Consider the following 20,705-nt stretch of genomic DNA (forward strand, 5'->3'; position numbering starts at 1 on the left):
GATTTAAAGTGTTCTTTTATTTGTAGTTGATTTCGTCTAAGTCTGTGTGGCTGTAAGTCAGTTGTAGTTGTGTTTCTGCTTTTATCTTCCTTTTTTCTGTAGTTTTTTCTCTATCCTTCAGACATTCTCCTTGTTAACTGCAGGTGTTCATCACTAATGCTCAATCATGACATAGTCGCTTAATTATCTTATTAACTTCAACTGCTTCAGTGTTATTTTAACACTCTGTAGAGTGGATTATATAAACACTAAACAGTGTTCATTTAACACTGAGGATTTTGATGTGTTCAAATATCATTTCTCATCACATGTTGTTTACATGTTGTTTATTCAATATTCTCCCAATTTGCCTCAAAACTTCTTTGTGAATAACAGGATGTCTTTGGCTTTTTTGCAGCTCTATATCATATTTTGCCTGTTGAGACATTGTATTTCTTTGAAGAAAATGTCTTCTGACTACTAAATAATACTTTGTTTGAATACTTTGTTCTGAATGTGAGGTGGTTGAAAACATGTTTTCCACAAAGCTGTGTTTCTGCTGTCTACTGTTCAATGTGCTTAAGTTTAAGTCTCAACTACAGACAGATCTGTTTCTTATGTGATGACATCAATGAATACTCACAGAGCTTTTCTGCAGTTTATCACAGCTGGTATCATTCTCCATCTACCATCGTCTGGTGTGTTATATTTCATGTGATCAAACTCATCCAGCACCTCCTCTGACATCTGAATCATGTGAGCTACTGCTGAGCAAAATGAAGGAGAGAGATACACCTCTTTATCTGATTTCACAAACTCCTGAATCTCTCTGGACAGAGTCTGATCATTCATTTCCAGCAAACAGAGGAACAGATTAATGGATTTGTCTGCTGAAACACAGAAATAGTCCTTGATTCTATTTTCAATGTGCCGTGTGAATCCCTTGATGGTCTTGGAGCTGTACTCTGTGTTTGCCAGTAGATCCTGTAAGATTCTCTGATTGGACTCCAATGAGACACCCAGAAGGAACCGCAGGAACAGATCCAGGTGTCCAGTTTTACTCCAAAGGGATTTATTAACTGCTAATATCAGTAGTTCATACAGCGATATTTTCTTAGATCTGTACCTCTTATGTTTATCATCCAGAAAGCAATGCAATGGTTCCATGTTTTTCATTAGATGGGAGTAAAACACATAGAAAGCGGCTAGAAACTCCTGAAAGCTTAGATGTATGAAGCTGTAGACTTTCTTCTGATGAATCACAGATTCCTCCTTAAACATCTCAGTGCAAATCCCAGAATACACTGAGGTGTCAGTGACATCTATGCCACTCTCTCTCAGGTCCTCCTCATAGAACATCACATTGCCCTTCATCAGCTGTTTGAAAGCCAGTTCACCAAGTTTTACAATCATTTTTCTGTTGGACTGCAGGAGTTTTTCTGGATCTCTCTCTTCATACTTCTGATTCTTCATGTTGATCTGAATCCGCAGGAACTGGATGTACATTTCAGTCAGAGTTTGAGGGATTACTGTACTGTCATCTTGTTTCAGGATGTTTTGAAACACAGTAGACGAGATCCAGCAGAAGACAGGTATGTTGCACATGATGTGGAGGCTTCTTGCTCTTCTGATGTGTGAGATGATTTTGTTGGCTTGATGCTCATCACTGATTCTCTTCCTGAAATATTCCTCCTTCTGAGGCTCATCGAATCCCTGAATTTCTGTCACACGGTTGATGTATTTGGAAGGGATCTGATTGGCTGCTGCTGGTCTGGATGTGATCCAGATGAGAGCAGAGGGAAGCAGCTCTCCTTTCATGAGGTTTGATATCAACACACCCACTGATGAAGTCTCAATCACATCGGAAAAAATCTCACTGTCTGAAAACATTAGTGTAATTCTGCTTTCATCCAGACCATCAAAGATGAACACAACTTTACACTCCTCATAAATCTTTGAGTCCAGATCTTTAAGTTCAGGATGAAAGTCCAACAGAAGTCTGTCAAGACTGTACTGATGATCTCCAATCAAGTTCAGCTCTCGAAATGGAAGAACAAACATGAAATCTACATCCTGATTGGCTTTTCCCTCAGCCCAGTCCAGAACGAACTTCGCAACAGAGACGGTTTTTCCAATTCCAGCAATGCCTTTAGTAAGAACAGCCTTGATTTTGTCTTTCTCCTCACATCCTGGTTCAAGTGAAGCTTTGAAGATGTCATTGCAGTAGATTGCATTGTCTTGTGAGTGTTGTGTTCTGGCTGTTCTCTCCATGTGTAAAACCTCATGTTCTTCATTCACTCCTTCACTCTCATCCTCTATGATGTAAGGCTGTGTATAGATCCTTTTCAGGAAGGTTTGATTCTCTTGTAGATTGAGGCTCTTAAATAAGCTCTCATACTTATTTTTCATGCTGGTTTTGTGTTGGTCTTTGACTCTCTGTAGTTCATCATCTACTGGTTGGTGAGAATCAGGCTGCAGGTCTCTAGTCCGATCATCTCTATTCACACAGCAGAAACAAGAACAACACAAAGAATGAATAAGAGCATGAGCAGAAAGATCTTCTGGAAAAGCCATGTGTGTCATTATCAAAACCAGTTGAGACACAATAGACAACTTTAATATAGGTCCAAAATATTTTTAAGCAGAAACTATTTTAGGTCAGCTGGAACGATCTTTATTCTTAAAATGACACTAAATGTAAAATATTGTAATTCAGTTCATCTCTATGGGTTCATTCTTTGTTACTGAATGTCTTACCCTCATTTCACTGCAGCAGTTCAATCACCAACTACATGTTTGTACTCACACAGGATCAGAGGCTACTGCTCCATCACTCTTCATAGACACACAGCTGGGCTCTGGAGATCCTGATCTCTGGGAGTGAACAACATCACCCTCCTCTCTGGTGTCATGGAAACTCATTTTAGAAGCGCCGTTCATTTCTTCTCCATAAAGATTACTGCCATGCAAAAAAAAAAAGAAAGAAAAAAAAGAAGATTGAATTAATTATTTGAAGTTATAGTCATTACTGAACTTAAGTTGTCATGAATTAAAATTAGCAATTCTTTGTGTGTGTGTGTGTATGAGTTCCCATGACATCATTTTAGAAGTGCCGTTTATTTCTTCTCCATAAACAGCAATTCTTTGTGTGTGTTTATGTATGTTTATGTTTATGCCTAGGGAATATATGGAATTCGTGAAGTTTGTTGGCAAAGTATGAAATGTCTGGTTTTTGTGATTATGTTGCATACTTTTCCTAGGCATTCTATACATTACCTAGGTATTATACAGAACGACAAGCCGGCTGGCCCTTTGGCATTGAATAGAATGCCTAGGAAATGTGTGAAATATAAACCATTTCATACTTTGCCTACAAACTTCATGCATTCTATATATTCCCTAGGCATTCTATACAATGCCGGATTTCACGCATTGCTGGTTATATATATATAAAATATAATATATTACTGTTTTTATGGTGGTTATGATTTTGGTTGTCATAAGAGGTTTTTTTTTTTTTTCTCCACTCAGGACAAACTGCATGAAAATCACTGATGCTCATATGGTTGCGGCTTACATCATGTGAAAAGCAATTACAAGCAAAGTAGAGTACCTTACAAGCGACTTGCTCTGGGTCATCTTTAAACATTTTGAAAAAATAAAGGAATTGGTTTAAATTTGACCAGCGTATATGCTCTCCCCTATTCCTAGATCATATACAACCTTATGACATTGTCTACTCTAGGCAGCACTATAGTGTACACATAAAAAACTACACTCAGAATGTAATGGCAATGCTATTCTCTGTTCTTCAATTATATCCTTGGCATATCCTTGGCTTCTTCAATTATATCCTTGGCAACACTCCATGTTTAGCACGAAGCTCATGAAATTGCTGCCGGCTCACCAGGCAGTACAGTTGTATCGTGTACCAACTGCTTTGAAATGACTATACTGTATGTTAAAATGACTCATAACGTGTGCATGGGCTCACGACCTCCTCAGTGTCTGAACTTGCACTGTGTATACCAGCTGTAAGTAACTAAGATTTCTTGAGTTTTATCAACTTAAACAAAACAAATAGAGCTCTAAGCAAAAAAAAAAAAAAAATATTGCATGACTAGTTGAATACTACTTGCAATATATCAGTAAGGTTGTACACTTGAGTATCACGGTGTTTAGTGTGTCCCAACCCTGTTCCTGGAGGCACGCCAACAGTACACATTTTGGATGACTCGCTTATTTGATCACATTAGTTACCACATTGGTAACTGATAATTATAATAAAATTACATCAATAAAAAGAATGGAACTGACTAAGAATTAGTTTTGAGCATATATGCAGGTGCTCTCTGTGCTGGTTTAGCGCCCAATTCACTAAATGATAGTGCAAAGAAAAAATCTGGTTAACACTTTATTTCAATGGTCCACTTTAGACATTCTTCTAACCATAAATAACTTACTAACTGCATGTCAACTACCTCTCATTATAGCATTAGTAGACTGTAGTAGACTGTTAGGTAAGGTTAGGTGTAAGAGTTCTACGTCAGAACACCGGCTCCTATTGGCCAACGCTGTTCACATGATCAGCACGACCCCTGCATTTGATGCTGACGTAGGAGATGGCCAATAATGAGTCGGCATTCTGAAGTAGAACTCGGAAGCGCTGCACTGTTTATTACGTAAACAGCGTAGGACAGGGGTTTTCAAACCTGTCCTGGAGGACCCCCAGCCCTGCACATTTTGTATGTCTCCCTTATTTGACACACCCACTTCAGGTCTTGCTGTTTCTACTAATGAGCTGATGAGTTGAATCAGGTTTGTTCTGGTTGTAGGAGACTGACACGGAAGAGCAGAAATTGTGTGGGCAAATATTGCACATAAAAGAGTCTGTAGTGTGTGGCTGTTGTTACAACTGTTATGAAATACATGAAACAGTCTCTGGTGTATGGGTGTTATTTTGTTAAGTTTGTGAGTTTAACAGCTTCTGGGAAGATGATCTCATTGGTGTTCTCTATGCAGTGAAGTAGTCTATGTATTTGTTAAAGGAACACTCCACTTTTTTTGAAAATAGGCTCATTTTCCAACTCCCCTAGAGTTAAACAGTTGAGTTTTACCGTTTTCGAATCCATTCAGCCGATCTCCGGGTCTGGCGGTACCACTTTTAGCATAGCTTAGCATAGTTCATTGAATCTGATTAGACCGTTAGCATCTCGTTAAAAATGACAAAAGAGTTTCAATATTTTTCCTATTTAAAACTCGACTCTTCTGTAGTTACATCTGTACTAAGACCGACGGAAAATGAAAAGTTGCGATTTTTTTAGGCCGATATGCCTAGGAACTATACTGTCATTCCGGCATAATGATCAAGGAACTTTGCTGCCGTACAAATGAATTTTGCATTCTCTCTCTAGGCGCGTCCATGCGGAGATGATGAGAGTCAGCAATGTCAACTTCATCTTTGCCGCTAACACTGATTCAGAAAACATTAGTTTATTAATAAACAATTAAAATGTCTCCTTGCTGTTTTTGTCACATTCATAATCATTACTTTTGCCGGTTCTTTATGGCAAGCTTTATGCGTGCGCTTGAGTGGTATATAGCCTATATTACGTAAACGCTCATTATTATGGTTTATTCTCTCCAGTATTTAAGAAATTAAGTTAATAAAAAATGTGATTAGTCAACTAATGGCTTAAATGAACAACTAGGCTACTAGTCGACTAGAAAAAAAAACTTTTCACATATTTTCGATCCTGCATGTCACAAAAGGTATTCTGGTTTGAACTCGCGCTCCGCTCACATGCTCTGACACAGACACACACACACACACACACACACACAGCATTATTATCAGTTTAAAATTATATTTGTGTATGACTAACCTGTACTATTTCTTTACAACAAAACGCTTTGCAGGTCTATAATCTCTAGTCACACACCAATCATCATCAGTTAGCCTGTGTCCCACCCCAACACACACACCAGAGAAATAACTTTGCAGGTCCTATAGCTAAGAGAGAGAGAGAAAGAGAGACTCGGATGAAAACCGCTTCAGTGAGCTCAATTATAGTAATGCAGCATTTTATTCTCAGTAACGGTAACGGCGTTGTAACGGGGGGGAAAAGTATTTGTTTGATTACTCGTTACTGAAAAAAGTAACGGCGTTAGTAACGGCGTTTATTTATAATGCCGTTATTCCCATCACTGTAGTTAACTAAAACTAAAACAAACCATAAAAAAACATTTTAATTACTTGAAATATAATAAATGTTAACTGAAATATAAATCACATCCGCATATTTTTGAACACAGGTTTTATACCAGATGCCCTTCCTGATGCTAACTCATGCAACCCAATGCTTATCAATTTAGTGAATTTAATATGGTTAAAACCGTAAAGTGAGGTCAATTTAAAATATACTGTATGAGCAGCAAGGACAAACTGTCATGTTTAGTTTCTGTCTTTTCAGACATGATCTCCATTGTCTGTTTTGCCTGAGCTCTAGGGCTGAGTTTAAGTCTAATTTTTTAATGCCCTTCCCTTGATAACTTCCCTCAATCTCGTTCACTCGGATGTACATCACTGCTTACGTTGCACGAGTGCCCACTACTGGCGGAACCCTTGAAATGTGTTTAAACAGAACAACCTAAGCCCTTGATCACTAGGAATCTGATATGGAGCTTATTTATTATTTACAGTTCTCTCATTATAAATTTGTTTACCAATGTGTAGGCCTGTATGTATGCTTGGTCTGTTAAAAACGTGAATATAAACAAATATTAATATAAAATATTAAAAAATACACAAATAAAAAATAAAAACACTCAAAATTGTAACTGTGTAAAAAACAGTCAGCTTAAGGTAGCTACAAGTATTAAATGCAGTTAAACGTCAAAACTCTAATATCATGCTAGATTATGTGGGGTGGGGCCAAACCAAGCGTGATCTGTTGTGACGTCACAATCGTGTTGCATTGTGGTCTATGGAAGTGTACATATTGAGTAGACTCGCTCCCTCGGTCAAAAACGAGAGGTCAAGGGTCTGTGCAAGTAAACTTCCCTCACCCATTTGATGTGCTCAGAGAAGTGTATGTCTAAATGTGGAGTTAAATGCAGCCTAGTTCTTCTATTATTTGTCATGGTCCCTAATTAGTCCACACCTGTTCCCTGTTCTGTTAATTCCTCATGTATTTAAATCTTCAGTTCATTGTCATGTTAATGTTAATTTTTTGTTCATCCTGCATCACATATTTCCTTGGATCTTTATAAAAGCCACCCCTGACACAAACAAGCAGACTAAATAGAAGTTAATTATAAAATGATCAGTGTCTCAAATGATGTGTTATAAAAGGACACATACACTATATTGCCAAAAGTTTTGGGACGCCTGCCTTTACGTGCACATGAACTTTAATGACATCCCATTCTTAATCCGTAGGGTTTAATATGGAGTTGGCTGACCCTTTGCAGCTATAACAGCCTCAACTCTTCTGGGAAGGCTTTCCACAAGGTTTAGGTGTGTGTTTATGGGACCATTCTTCTAGAAGCGCATTTGTGAGGTCAGGCAGGGATGTTGGCGAGAAGGCCTGGCTCGCAGTCTCCGCTCTAATTCCTCCCAAAGGTGTTCTATCGGGTTGAGGTCAGGACTCTGTGCAGGCCAGTCAAGTTCCTCCATGTTTTTATGGACCTTGCTTTGTGCACTGGTGCGCAGTGATGTTGGAACAGGAAGGGGGCTGTCCCCAAACTGTTCCCACAAAGTTGGGAGCATGAATTTGTCCAAAATGTCTTGATATGCTGAAGCATTAAGAGTTCCTTTCACTGGAACTAAGGGGCCAAGCCCAACCCCTGAAAAACAACCCCACACCATAATCCTCCCGCCACCAAACTTTACACTAGGCACAATGCAGTCAGGCAAGTACCGTTCTCCTGGCAACCGCCAAACCCAGACTCGTCCATCGGATTGCCAGACAGAGAAGCGTGATTCGTCACTCCAGAGAACACGTCTCCACTGCTCTAGAGTCCAGTGGAGGCGTGCTTTACACCACTGCATCCGACGCTTTGCATTGCACTTGGTGATATAAGGCTTGGATGCAGCTGCTCGGCCATGGAAACCCATTCCACGAAGCTCTCTACACACTGTTCTTGAGCTACTCTGAAGGCCACATGAAGTTTGGAGGTCTGTAGCTAATGACTCTGCAGAAAGTTGGTGACTTCTGCGCACTGCGCCTCAGCATTCGCTGACCCCACTCTGTGATTTTACGTGGCCTACCACTTCGTGGCTGAGTTGCTGTTGTTCCCAGTTGCTTCCACTTTGTTATGATACCACTAACAGTTGACTGTGGAATATTTAGTAGTGAGGAAATTTCACAAATGGACTTATTGCACAGGTGGCAACCTATCACGGTACCATGCTTGAATTCATTGAGCTCCTGAGAGCGACCCATTCTTTCACAAATGTTTGTAGAAGCAGTCTGCATAACTAGGTGCTTTTATACACCTGTGGCCATGGAAGTGATTGGAACACCTGAATTCAATGATTTGGAGGGGTGTCCCAAAACTTTTGGCAATATAGTGTATCTTAATAAATATTTGATTGCGCTACAAAGCAAGTCTGTTAGGCTCAAATTCACTGTTATATGGCATAAATACAAAAAATACATAATAGCTAAATATAAGAAAGATCAAATTTTCATTATTAAAAAAACCAAACACTTACTTTGGCATCAAACACACGTCAGCTAAGAAAGTAGATCAAAAATAAAACTGTCTCTCTCAGCCAAACTATCAACTAAGAAAAACAAATCTATAAAGTTTTACAGGTCTGATGCTGCCCTCATTGGCTGTTTCTCTGGTTGTCAGATTTAGAAAGGTACACACTTGCAGGGTGAGACAAAGTAACTAAAATACTGTACGTATACAAAAGCACCACGAGGACTGAAAAAGAAAACCTACAGCTCTATGAGAGCAGTCAGCTAACGTACACATTTCCATAGTGGGAGACAAAACTATAAATGTACATACTGTAAAGTCATAAAGCGGTTCCTCCAGGGCATAGTCCAGTCTGGGATTTGTCCAGACTATGCTTTGCTTAATGTACTGTATGTTTCTGGAGAGCTTCCTTCCTGCAGAAGGTTTTATTCACTTTTCCAAATTGTTAGCTCTTGCTATTTTACTCATGTTTTCATTTATGTATATCAGCAACCATTTGATGTATATTGTACTTTTTTTTTTTCCTTTTTTTTTTTTACACAGAGGAAACAGCATGTATTTGATTTTTTTTAGTATTTCCACTTGCCCTTGCATATTGCTGCTTCTTTTTTTGCTGGTCTAATGTGTATTACAGTCTGAAAATAGGATTTCTCTAAGAAACATGTTAGATTAAGCCTGATGTTCCCATGTTTCCTATTATATCTAACAACAAAGCACTTGTTGGATGTGACATACTTGTAATTACGACTTCAGTAGTAAGAAATAAGATAATTACGATAGAACATGAAGGCAGCATAAGCAGTCATGTCTTCCTTCCCAGGTGAAAAAAAGTATACTTCCATAATGTACTTAAAGTGCCCTATTTCCCTATTTTATTAAAAAAAATGTATTTAGTTACCACTTATAGTATATACTTGAACCAATAGTGTACTACAAGTGGTAACTAAATACATTTTTTAAATACAGGGATAGTATATTAAAAGCACATTTTAGTTCATATTTCATGGTGTCTCAAAATAGCACAGTTGAGTACACTTAGATGTTCTTAAGATTATCTTAAGAGGTACTACAGAAGAACGTTTAGTATATCAAGCACAAAATTATTGCGTGAAAATAGAGCTCTTTAAAGGAACATTCCACTTTTTTTGAAAATAGGCTCATTTTCCAACTCCCCTAGAGTTAAACAGTTGAGTTTTACCGTTTTCGAATCCATTCAGCCGATCTCCGGGTCTGGCGGTACCACTTTTAGCATAGCTTAGCATAGTTCATTGAATCTGATTAGACCGTTAGCATCTCGCTCAAAAATGACCAAAGAGTTTCGATATTTTTCCTATTTAAAACTTTTCTAGGCCGATATGGCTAGGAACTATACTCTCATTCCGGCGTAATAATCAAGGAACTTTGCTGCCGTACCATGGGTGCAGCAGGTGCAATGATATTACGCAGCGCCTGTGACCCCCTGCTTGCACAGGGAGCGTGCCTTGCAACCATGGAGACATTTGTGAGAGACGCTGTGCAATATCATTGCGCCTGCTGCACCCATGGTACGGCAGCAAAGTTCCTTGATTATTACGCCGAAACTCTTTGGTCATTTTTGAGTGAGATGCTAACGATCTAATCAGATTCAATGAACTATGCTAAGCTATGCTAAATGTGGTACCGCCAGACCCGGAGATCGGCTGAATGGATTCAAAAACGGTACAACTCAACTGTTTAACTCTAGGGGAGTTGGAAAATGAGCCTATTTTCAAAAAAAGTGGAGTGTTCCTTTAAGTACATTATAGAAATGTACTTTTTTTTTTTCCCACATGGGTTGTTCAGTGTCAGGTCTTGATTATTTGTCGATGTTTCATATGATGTTTCAAACAGTACCAAGCTCAGAAACGTACGGCCATTAAAAAGGACAACAACAAGGCATGTCGGCATTGCAAGGCAACATGTTTGTGTGAACACAAGAGCTGAGTGAGTCTGTCTCTGGCTCAGCCAAAGTGCAAAGCAGATTGGAATTTAGCAGTTAATCACATGCACCAAGCACTGAACATTCTGAACACATGTGTGATATATGTAAAGGGTTAATATTCAGAAGAAAAGAGCTAACCGATTAGTTGAGTAGTGTTAACTGAGAGGTTTCATTCATAAGTCATTGACAGGCAATTTATAAATAAATCATTCCTGGCAAACCGACAGAGAATGTCAAGATGTTTGTTTTGGGAACCAAAAATTAGCTGAGTTTATTCCCTAAATAAAAGTATGCTCCCTGTATAAAGACAGGGATGCTCTTTAAGGTCTAGTGAAGTACTAATGGAGATGAATGTGTATTTCCGGTAAGAAAAATATGCATGGGAAGCAATCCCAGTTTACAGTGTTTAATAAAATAAGTTTTGTATATACAGATCACACACTTAAAAGTGTATGTATTAAAAAAACAAACAAACCTAAAACAACTGCAAGTAAAATAAATCAGTAGGAATTACACCAACTAAGTTATGCAGATAAGTATACAGGCTGATATGGATGTAACACTTATCAGCAATAACACTCAGAGTATCCCAAAACTTGATTGTTTTATGATCATATGGATAAAACGTACCTGTAATCTTATTTTTTTCTTCCTTCATCTTCTTTTGAGCTTCTTCCTTCTTCTTCTGGATTTTAATGGCAATTGTCATACAACTTTAGATGCATTACCGCCACCTGCTGGTTATGAGTGTGGGTCAGAATTTCATTATTAACCTAGCTCATTTTATCTCCTTAACTACATGTTTTCCTTTACATAACTTTAAGTATTAGATATTTAAAACAGTCATCATATAATTTTCTTTTAAATGCTTAACAGTCAGATTATGTCAAGCTGACAGCTGTCATATTACATGAGACCTAATTACCAAAAGCAAAGGTATTTTTTTTATATTTAAACATTATGTTTCACCATAATTGACCTTCCAAAGACCCGCCTCCCTTAATTACTGTCTAACAAGCCATGGTGCTCTCACACCACACATCATACATCATGAAGAGGACACTGACAATGCACCAACATACAAGACAGAGCAGGTTACTTTGGTATAAAATAGCTTTCAAAGTCTCAGCTCTCAAATTTTGTAATTTTTTTTAAGAAATTTAAAAAATAAATACCGTTTTGTGGCTTTACAATGTGTCGTGACAGATCACTGTAGCGTCTTAGTTCAAGCAGCACATGAACTGATCATCTCTTCCTACTAGTAATAAACATGAATTAACATTAGAAGGTATGTTGTTTCCACCGCAGAAAGACATCAATACACACCATTTTCAGTCCATGTCTGCAAAACAGACTTCAGGGTAGGAGATGGACTAAAAATGAACTCCCAAAACTTAATTTCCAGACTCTGGAAGATAAATTCTTCAAACAGTGGTACAAGAGAATGGTGCTGGTCCTTCCAGCTATAAAGCCTTCATGTATTTTACAACACTTCAGCTTGTGATTATTATTAAGTGGGGGTCATTTTTTAGGATTCTTTACCTAACCTAAGTCTCTGAGATCCTGACACCTTCTGGAGACTCCAGGAAGGTTGCAGTTCTAGAAAATGGTGGCACTGGAGACTAAAAGGTTCCTGATGGTTTCACGCTTAATTCTTCACCTTAATTCTTAATTCTTTTGCAGTTAACGTGTCTTTTCTTCTCCACCTGCTGACCCAATGAGCATTTCACTGTCCAATGGTCATGCCTTAACTACAATTTCTAATATTGCATTAGTATTGTATCCTTCTCATGGGCATTTAGTAATCTTTGACTTGAGTTAAATCTGTTTTTTGGACCTCATTTTATTTGTAAAAGAAAACGTACCTAATAATTATGCACACCTGAATATAAGGTGTTTTTTATTTTTATTTTTTAGAGGAAAAACATAGTGCCACCAGTCCAGAACAGATGAATGAACAAACTCCTAGCGGTGCGTAGGTCCCAAAAAAACAAAAAAATCAGAAGAAAAAAAAAGATGCGCACATGAAAAAAACAACAACAACTCACACAAATGTATTGTTCAGGGGCCACAAATAAAGTGCAAGGTGTGCAATAATTATTAATAGTAAAAAAACACACGTATTCCACTAGCGGTGTCTCAGATGCATTCTCCGCGTCACATGCCATGACCACATTACTATTGAAACTCTATTGGCGACTTTATTTAGTTTCCTTTAATATATTCAAAAAAATCTTTGTTTTATTTTTTTAATTAATCACTCAAATAGAGAAAAGAGTCTGTCCATCCTCTCCCTGTTCTCCTCTTTGTCTGTTTCTGAAACTTCACGTCGTCTTCTCTGATTATCTCCATCAGTTCAACCTCTCTGTCCCTCGTTCTCTCTGCTGCTGCTCCTCATCCTGGTCATCAGTAGCTTTTATATGACTAATTTACAAAGCCAAGAAAATTAATCAAACAATTAATTTTACACAATTGACCAAACATTTTGCAACACGTTACCTATTTATTGTTTCATATTTGTCTGTGGCACTAATAAAGGTTTGATTTTATTTAACAAATATTATTGTATAATAATTATGGTTATTGCTGTTGCACTTTAGAAAAATAATCCAAACATCAATTTAAAAAATATATATATATATATATATTGTTACTGAAAAAGTAGTTACCAACCCCTCGTGTAAATTGTATAAATGTACCAAACATGACTGTTTTGCGTCTTACACAGAATCTCACATATAAGATGTGCTACAAACTCTTTTAGAGCATCATTAGACAACATTTAAATATGCATTTCCCAAGGATTCAAATATGAATACATTATTTACTTCTTATAATTTGCACTTTGTGATTTTAGACAGCAGCTTGTGAATGGTACTTTTGTTTTCGTCTGATGCTGTGGCGTCATAAGTATGCGCCGCGACCCCTCGTCTGTTGTGATTCAGCTCATAGATCGCCTGAAGAAAGGTTTGTGTTTTAAGCATTTAACATGTTTGAGTCGAAACAAATCGTTCAGTCGATTTATATAATTATTAGAGTCGATCTAAAATGAACAATAGTATTTTTACTACTGTATCATCAAACATGAATGAACGTTATTTTGTGAGTAAAGCGCATCCACACATTAGTAACAGAAAAGGTGCTTCTAATTTCGCGTCGTATGTGGTCAATCAGATTATCGTGAACACGATTTAGGTTAATGGAGAAAGTTATGATGTGATAAACGGAGCTTTTTGATACTCCGAGTCAATCGAATCAAATGCTTCGCGTAATGATTCAGTGATTCGAAGAGCTCGATTCATCGTACGTTGATGAGGCATCAAAGCCACTAGAAGGCAAGCCTGCAACCAAAAAAGCTTAACGGCTGCGGAGGAAAGGAGACAAGAGGCCGTTTTTTGAATTAATGTCAATGGAGGAGATGCTTCACTAAACAGTTTTTGTGAGGAAATAGCTTGCTATTTAATGAATTGACTGTCCGCTAATCTTCAACATGTTTTACACTAAACAATATTTTTGTTGAGAACGTTATGTAGATTTTGCTACAAAGTAGGGACTAAGCAATACAGCTGTCACTAGTCGACACTGAAAACAATAGTAGATTTAACAAGGAAGAAATACAAAAGATTTTATTGTTCAAATTACTGTTGTTTATGTTACTGTGACACGCAAAGCGCAACATTTTAAATAACACATTAAAATGAAACGCTAGGGAAAATGATACCTTAAGAGGTGCTCTTAAGTTTACCTCAGATATCCCTTGCATTTTCTTTGTCAGTCGCAGCGAGCTCAGAAATGACTACTCGAAAAGCAAGCAAGGTGTGGCCTAATTTTGAATTAGAAGAAAAAAAAAATCAGACAAGTTTTATGTATGCTGCGACATGCTAAACTGGCATAAACTGGTCAAAAAAGTGTAAATGCAATGAGAACACAAACACGTGTGATTTAAAACTTTTACAAACCGACTGCAAAAGTTTTCTTAAAAATCGAATCTATTAAATATAATATACAAATCATTAAATACCAACTTTAAACTCATAAAATATGTAGATTATGTATAATTTGTTTTCTTTTGCTAATTTGTACTGCTGGGGGTGGTAATCACTCTGATTGAGATGCACCCTGAGATTTAGTTTCTGTTAAAGGGATAGTTCACCCAAAAATGAAAATTTGATGTTTATCTGCTTACTCCCAGGGCATCCAAGATGTAGGTGACTTTGTTTCTTCAGTAGAGCACAAATGATAATTTTTAACTCCAATTGTTGCGGTCTGTCAGTCGTATAATGCATGTCAATGGGAACTCCATCTATAAGAGTCAAAAAAAACATGCACAGACAAATCCAAATTAAACCCTGCGGCTCGTGACGACACATTGATGTCCTAAGACACGGAACGATCGGTTTATGTGAGAAACCGAATAGTATTTATATCATCTTTTACCTCTAATACACCACTATGTCCAACTGCCTTGAGCATCCGGCGTGTGAGGTCTGAAGATGGAAGTGATCTCTCCCGAGTGCGAGTGAAAAAAATCATCATTTGTGTTCTGCTGAAGAAACAAAGTCACCTACATCTTGGATGCCCTGGGGGTAAGCAGATAAACATCAAATTTTCATTTTTGGGTGAACTAACCCTTTAAATATTCTCATTTGAAGTATGACACAGAAAAACACCTGGTGAAGTGATTGAGATCCACGCGACGCACTATTATAAAGATGGCGTTTATTAAAGAGGAGAGTGAAGACATGAAGATTGAAGAAGTATTCAGTGTGAAACAAGAAGATACTGAGGAAGAAACAGGTTTGTTTTATTCTCAAAGCTGATCATTTGATCCTTGTTAAAATGTCGACCTCTACAGAACTTAATATTTTTGAAGAATGTCTTATGAGTGTCCTAATTAAAATGGTTTTATTTGACATGGAGCGGGTCGCCACATATGGACAGACATGTTGAGATCACAATGCTGCCTTAAAGCGAAATATGAGAAGATCCCACTTCCACATTGAACGTTTGTATTATGACATGAAGTCACACATTAAATTAGAAAAAATACAGAAGTAAAAATTATTTTGAGTAACATTAAACCCAAAATCAACCAATCATTTATATCACTTAATTATGCAACCGTATCTATCAAAAATAATTTATTTAGCATGAAGAAATTAGATCTGTGAACATAAACAGAAGCACAACCGAACCTGCTTGAAGCATGAGAACAAACCTTGTTGGTTTTTGCATAAACTCAACTGTGCTGCATAACATGAGGATATCTCGCACATCAACCGAACACGCTAGAGCAGTGGTTTTCAACCTGTGGGCCACACTGGCCAATAACTGATTAACCAACCGAAAATGGATACTGAATGAAATCAAACAAAATACACCATTGGTCTGTTTCACAGATATGGCTTAAGCCATTGCCAATGTTTTGTCTCAAGATGCACACCAGTAATGTTTTTTTTTTCTAAGGCACGTTTCTAAAAGCTACTTAAATGTCCTAATTGAGTTGAGGCCTAATCTTGGCTTAATCTAAGCCCTGTTTGTGAAACTGGGCTGAAGCAGACTAGTGGTTAGAACTTTATTCAGACTAGAACTTTATTGTGGAAAAAAACCCAGTGCTGAACCATGTAAATTTCCTGCACTTATTAAATGAAATAAATATTATTATTAAAAGCCCGCTGAAGTGTGTTGATGTAATTTCCACTGAAACAGGAAGACAGGGCGGGGGCGAGGGAAATTACTTTACAAATTACAGACATGACCGATTCGCACGGGATTAAGATCACAGACATCCTCTGTGATTATTACAAATGACTACAGGTCCCCAGATAATACTAATCCCATGCAAATAGTGCTATAGTCGTGTGTTTATTTGTCATGTTTAATCAATCAAAGCATTTCAATCTTCTGTTTATTCAGCTACAGTGATTTTCTGGAACGACGTGAGTTATCTTTCTTCTGCGGGGCATATTTGGAGTTTCTGCGCAAGAGCGCCCTCTGGCTTTCAGATGGAGCAACATTTAGCTGTGCTTCACTGACGAGCTTCACACACACACAAAAAATCGCAGCCATTTGCTAAACTGCATGACAAGTGCTTCAATCTTTTTCTAACTGTTGTTGACACTCTGTTTGTTTCAGTGAAATCACAAAATAAACTGCACACAAACATGTCCCTGCTTTTGATACACAATAACTGATGAACGCATTTGGTTTTAATGAGGAAAAAAACTATACATAAGCAGATTAGAAACCAGAACCTCTGACATGCTTGGCAAAAGTTTTACCACCAGACCTTTAGAAAACACATTTACAGCGAATCTGTGGTGAAGAATCGGTACAAATGAATGATTCTGATGTCAGGATGGAACTATCGCATTAAAAATATTTCTATGAGTTCTGTCAATAAATTTAACTCATTGCTTTCATATTTTGGACTGCAGCTTTTCTATACATAGTATGCTTTATTAATAAATTGTGTGCAGAGTTTGGTCTTTTAATATCACTGTCTTGCATTAAGTAACGTTAAGCCCGTGTAGTGTAAATGTAGATATCGGATATGGGTCATTTTAAAAGATGTAAGAAGGTCGTCAGTGTTTTAATGTCTTGCTTTGTTCCATAAAACTGATGTTAACTTGTATTTGTCTTCGTTTACCTTAGACCTGATGCTGCTGAAAGAAGAGAGTCAAGATCTGAATGAAATGGAAGAGAAAAATCACGATTTCACAACTGGAGAAAAATCTTTTAGTTGTTCATGGACTAAAAACACTTCCACTCAAAAAACAGGAATTAGAAATTCTGAGGTCCACAAGAGAAATAACAAAGGAGAAAACAGTTTCATGTGTTCTCACTGTAGTGAGAGTTTCAGTCATAAACTAAGCCTCAAGACTCACATGAGAATTCACACTGGAGAGAAGCCTTACACCTGCAAAGTATGTGGGAAGAGCTTCGTGCAAAAAGCAAATGTTAAGATTCACATGAGAGTTCACACTGGAGAGAAGCTGTTAGCCTGCCCTCACTGTGCAAAGAGTTTCACACATAAAGGAAACCTTGAAGTTCACCTGAGAATTCACACTGGAGAGAAGCCTTTTATGTGCACTCAGTGTGGAAAGAGTTTCACAACTAAAGGAAACCTTGCGGTTCATATGAGAATTCACACTGGAGCAAAGCCTTTCTCCTGCAAACTGTGTGGGAAGAGCTTCTCAGAACAAGGAAATCTTACACAACATATGAGAATTCACACTGGAGAGAAGCCTTACACCTGCACCCAATGCGGAATGAGTTTTACACATAAGGTGTCCCTTGATATCCACTTGATAAGTCATACTGGAGAGAACCCTTACACCTGCAAAGTGTGTGGTAAGAGCTGCTCACTAAAAGGAAGTCTTAAGATTCACATGAGAACTCACACAGGAGAGAAGCCTTTCACCTGCAAACTCTGTGGGAAGAGCTTCTCAGAACAAAGAAATCTTACACAACATATGAGAATTCACAATGGAGAGAAGGGTTTCATGTGCTCTCAGTGTAGTAAGAGTTTCAGTACTAAAGTATGCCTCAAGACTCACATGAGAATTCACACCGGAGAGAAGCCTTACACCTGCACCCAGTGCGGAATGAGTTTTATGTATAAGGTGTCCCTTGATAGCCACTTGAGAAGTCACACTGGAGAGAACCCTTACACCTGCGAACTGTGTGGGAAGAGCTTCGCACAAAAAGCAAATGTTAAGACTCACATGAGACTTCACGCTGGAGAGAAGCTGTTCGCCTGCCCTCACTGTGCAAAGAGTTTCACACTTAAAGGAACCCTTGAGGTTCACATGAGAATTCACACTGGAGAGAAGCCTTACACATGCACTCAGTGTGAAAAGAGTTTCACAAATAAAGGAAGCCTTCAGACTCACATGAGAGTTCACACTGGAGAGAAGCCTTTCACATGCTCTCACTGTGGAAAGAGTTTTGGGCAGAAAGGAGCCCTTGATGTTCACCAGAGACTTCACACTGGAGAAAAGCCTTTCACATGCTCTCACTGTGGAAAGAGTTTCAGGCAGAAAGGAGCCCTTGAGGTTCACCAGAGACTTCACACTGGAGAAAAGCCTTTTACTTGCTCTCACTGTGGAAAGAGTTTCAGTCAGAAAATAACCCTTGAGGTTCACATGAGACTTCACACTGGAGAGAAGCCTTTCAGGTGTGTTCAGTGTGAAGAGAGTTTCACATATCACGCAGACCTGAAACGACATTTGCAGACTCATTCTGGAAAGACATAGGTTGTTTGCATTACTGTGGTGCGAAATGCAGCTGGAGGGCAGGAAGTGATTTCTTTTATATAAAGGAATCCTTTCACAAAGTCAAAATTCCTATGTTTTGCGTTGTTTGTGGTCAAAATCTATTTTTTCTGCTCAAATATAAGTCCTATGCAAGTCCTGGTAGGCAAGTAGATCCACAATGTGGACTTCACGTTCCAGCTAAGAAACAAACAGCGACCTGCTTCCTGGTTTAGGTTTCAGGCCTCAAAGTTAGGCCACACTACTCCTTATAAAACTTTTTTTTTTTTTAATTTTATTTTTATAAAACTTTTCAGAACAAAGACAAACAATAACAAACAGTGAACAAAGCTTCATGGGTATTTACATGGAAGTTCTTTCAAAATTTATTTTTTTTTTTATTTTTTTTTTATTCATATATGTGCTTATAGACAAACATACTTAGACATGCATACATACACAAATACCCTCATGTCCATAGCCATACTTTCAAGCAGCTTGATTATTCTCTTAGGGTGGTTACATGTATGCATATAAGTATTCCTATTACACATTTATCTCCCTTCTCTCTGTTTTGATATATGTGTAGTCCATTTTCCCCAGTGTTTTTCAAAAGTCTCTTCTTGTAATCTCAACTTAAATGTCAGTCTTTCCATTTTATAAATTTCTGTGACAATTTGTTCCCACTGGGTTCTCGTTGGGGGAAGATGTTGGAGCCATAAACGAGTAATCGCTTTTTTTTTTCTTGCTGCTACTAGTATCCTCAGTAAATATTTATTCCTATTATCAACTGAATTTGGTATATTACCAAGAAATATACTATAACCTGTTTCCCCAATCTCAATCTCTAAGATTTCCTCTATACTTGAGTGTATTTCTGATCAATATAGTTTCAAAACTGGGCAAGCTCAGAAAATATGTACATGATCAGCCACTTGTGTACCACACTGCCTCCAGCAGGAGCCTAGATTTGCTACTCCTTTTTGTTTGGCTTTTACTTTGGGCGTGACAAAGAAACGTATAGTGTTTTTCCAACAAAATTCTCTTAAAGCCCTGGAAAGTTACACTCTGTAAATGCCACAAATTTAGCCATTCTTCTTCCGGGATCCTTTCCCCACTTTTCTTTAATATAATTAGTTGAGTGACCTTTAATAATTTGGATACAAGTATGCTTAGAAATTCGATGGATATGGCTCATGTGGCATTCTTCAAAATCTGTAGAGATATTTTTTAATAAGGATCAAATGACTGAGTTCAGCTTTGAGAATAAAACCAACCTGTTTGATCCTCAGTATCTTCTTGTTTCACTCTGAATACTTCTTCATGTCTTCACTCTCCTCTTTAATAAACGCCATCTTTATTATAATGAGTCACGTGGATCTATTGCTTCACCAGGAGTTTTTCTGTGTGTTTGGACAATCTGTCCTGTTTAAGATTAAGATAATTAACAGAAAGGAAAATAAATCCAAAGTAAATCTCTGGGTGCGTCTCAGTCAGCTCAGTAGTTCAGTAGTCAGTGCAGAGTGAGATGGCCTTTAATGAGCTGATTAGCTGAAAAATAAAAATCACTCAAAATTAATAAAACAACACAAATTATGCACAATTCATATTTAGTATGAGTTTATAGTTGATAATGATTTAGATTATATTTAATAGATTTCACTTTCACAAAAAAAAAAAAAATTGCAGTCTGTTTGTAAAAGTTGTCATTACATGTTTGTGTTCTCATTGCCTTTAAAACTGTTTTGTTCAGCAGGTCTTCGAGTGATTCGAGCGATTCGAATCACTGAATCGAAGCA

At 37.7% G+C, this 20,705-nt stretch overlaps 3 protein-coding genes across 7 annotated transcripts in view; 2 read left to right on the forward strand and 1 right to left on the reverse strand.

Moving 5' to 3' along the window:
• LOC127510581 (NACHT, LRR and PYD domains-containing protein 3-like) overlaps positions 1-11,370 on the reverse strand; it is a 36,228-nt gene extending 24,858 nt beyond the window's left edge. The window contains exons 1-3 of the mRNA XM_051890245.1: positions 11,282-11,370; positions 2,786-2,938; positions 623-2,476 (exon numbers count right to left, since the gene is read on the reverse strand). Coding sequence (XP_051746205.1) covers positions 623-2,476; positions 2,786-2,919 — 1,988 coding nt within the window. The 5' untranslated portion in view covers positions 2,920-2,938; positions 11,282-11,370. The remainder of the gene's footprint in view (positions 1-622; positions 2,477-2,785; positions 2,939-11,281) is intronic.
• LOC127510664 (gastrula zinc finger protein XlCGF8.2DB-like) overlaps positions 1-20,705 on the forward strand; it is a 186,206-nt gene that overhangs the window by 120,716 nt on the left and 44,785 nt on the right. The gene's annotated exons all lie outside the window — the stretch shown is intronic.
• LOC127510614 (gastrula zinc finger protein XlCGF57.1-like) lies at positions 13,529-20,272 on the forward strand. The gene is made up of 3 exons (XM_051890410.1): positions 13,529-13,618; positions 15,304-15,448; positions 17,306-20,272. The coding sequence occupies exons 2-3, from the start codon at positions 15,364-15,366 to the stop codon at positions 18,907-18,909; spliced, it is 1,689 nt and encodes a 562-aa protein (XP_051746370.1). The 5' UTR covers positions 13,529-13,618; positions 15,304-15,363; the 3' UTR covers positions 18,910-20,272.

This window comes from Ctenopharyngodon idella, chromosome 4 (assembly GCF_019924925.1).
Source record: "Ctenopharyngodon idella isolate HZGC_01 chromosome 4, HZGC01, whole genome shotgun sequence".
NCBI lineage: Eukaryota > Metazoa > Chordata > Actinopteri > Cypriniformes > Xenocyprididae > Ctenopharyngodon > Ctenopharyngodon idella.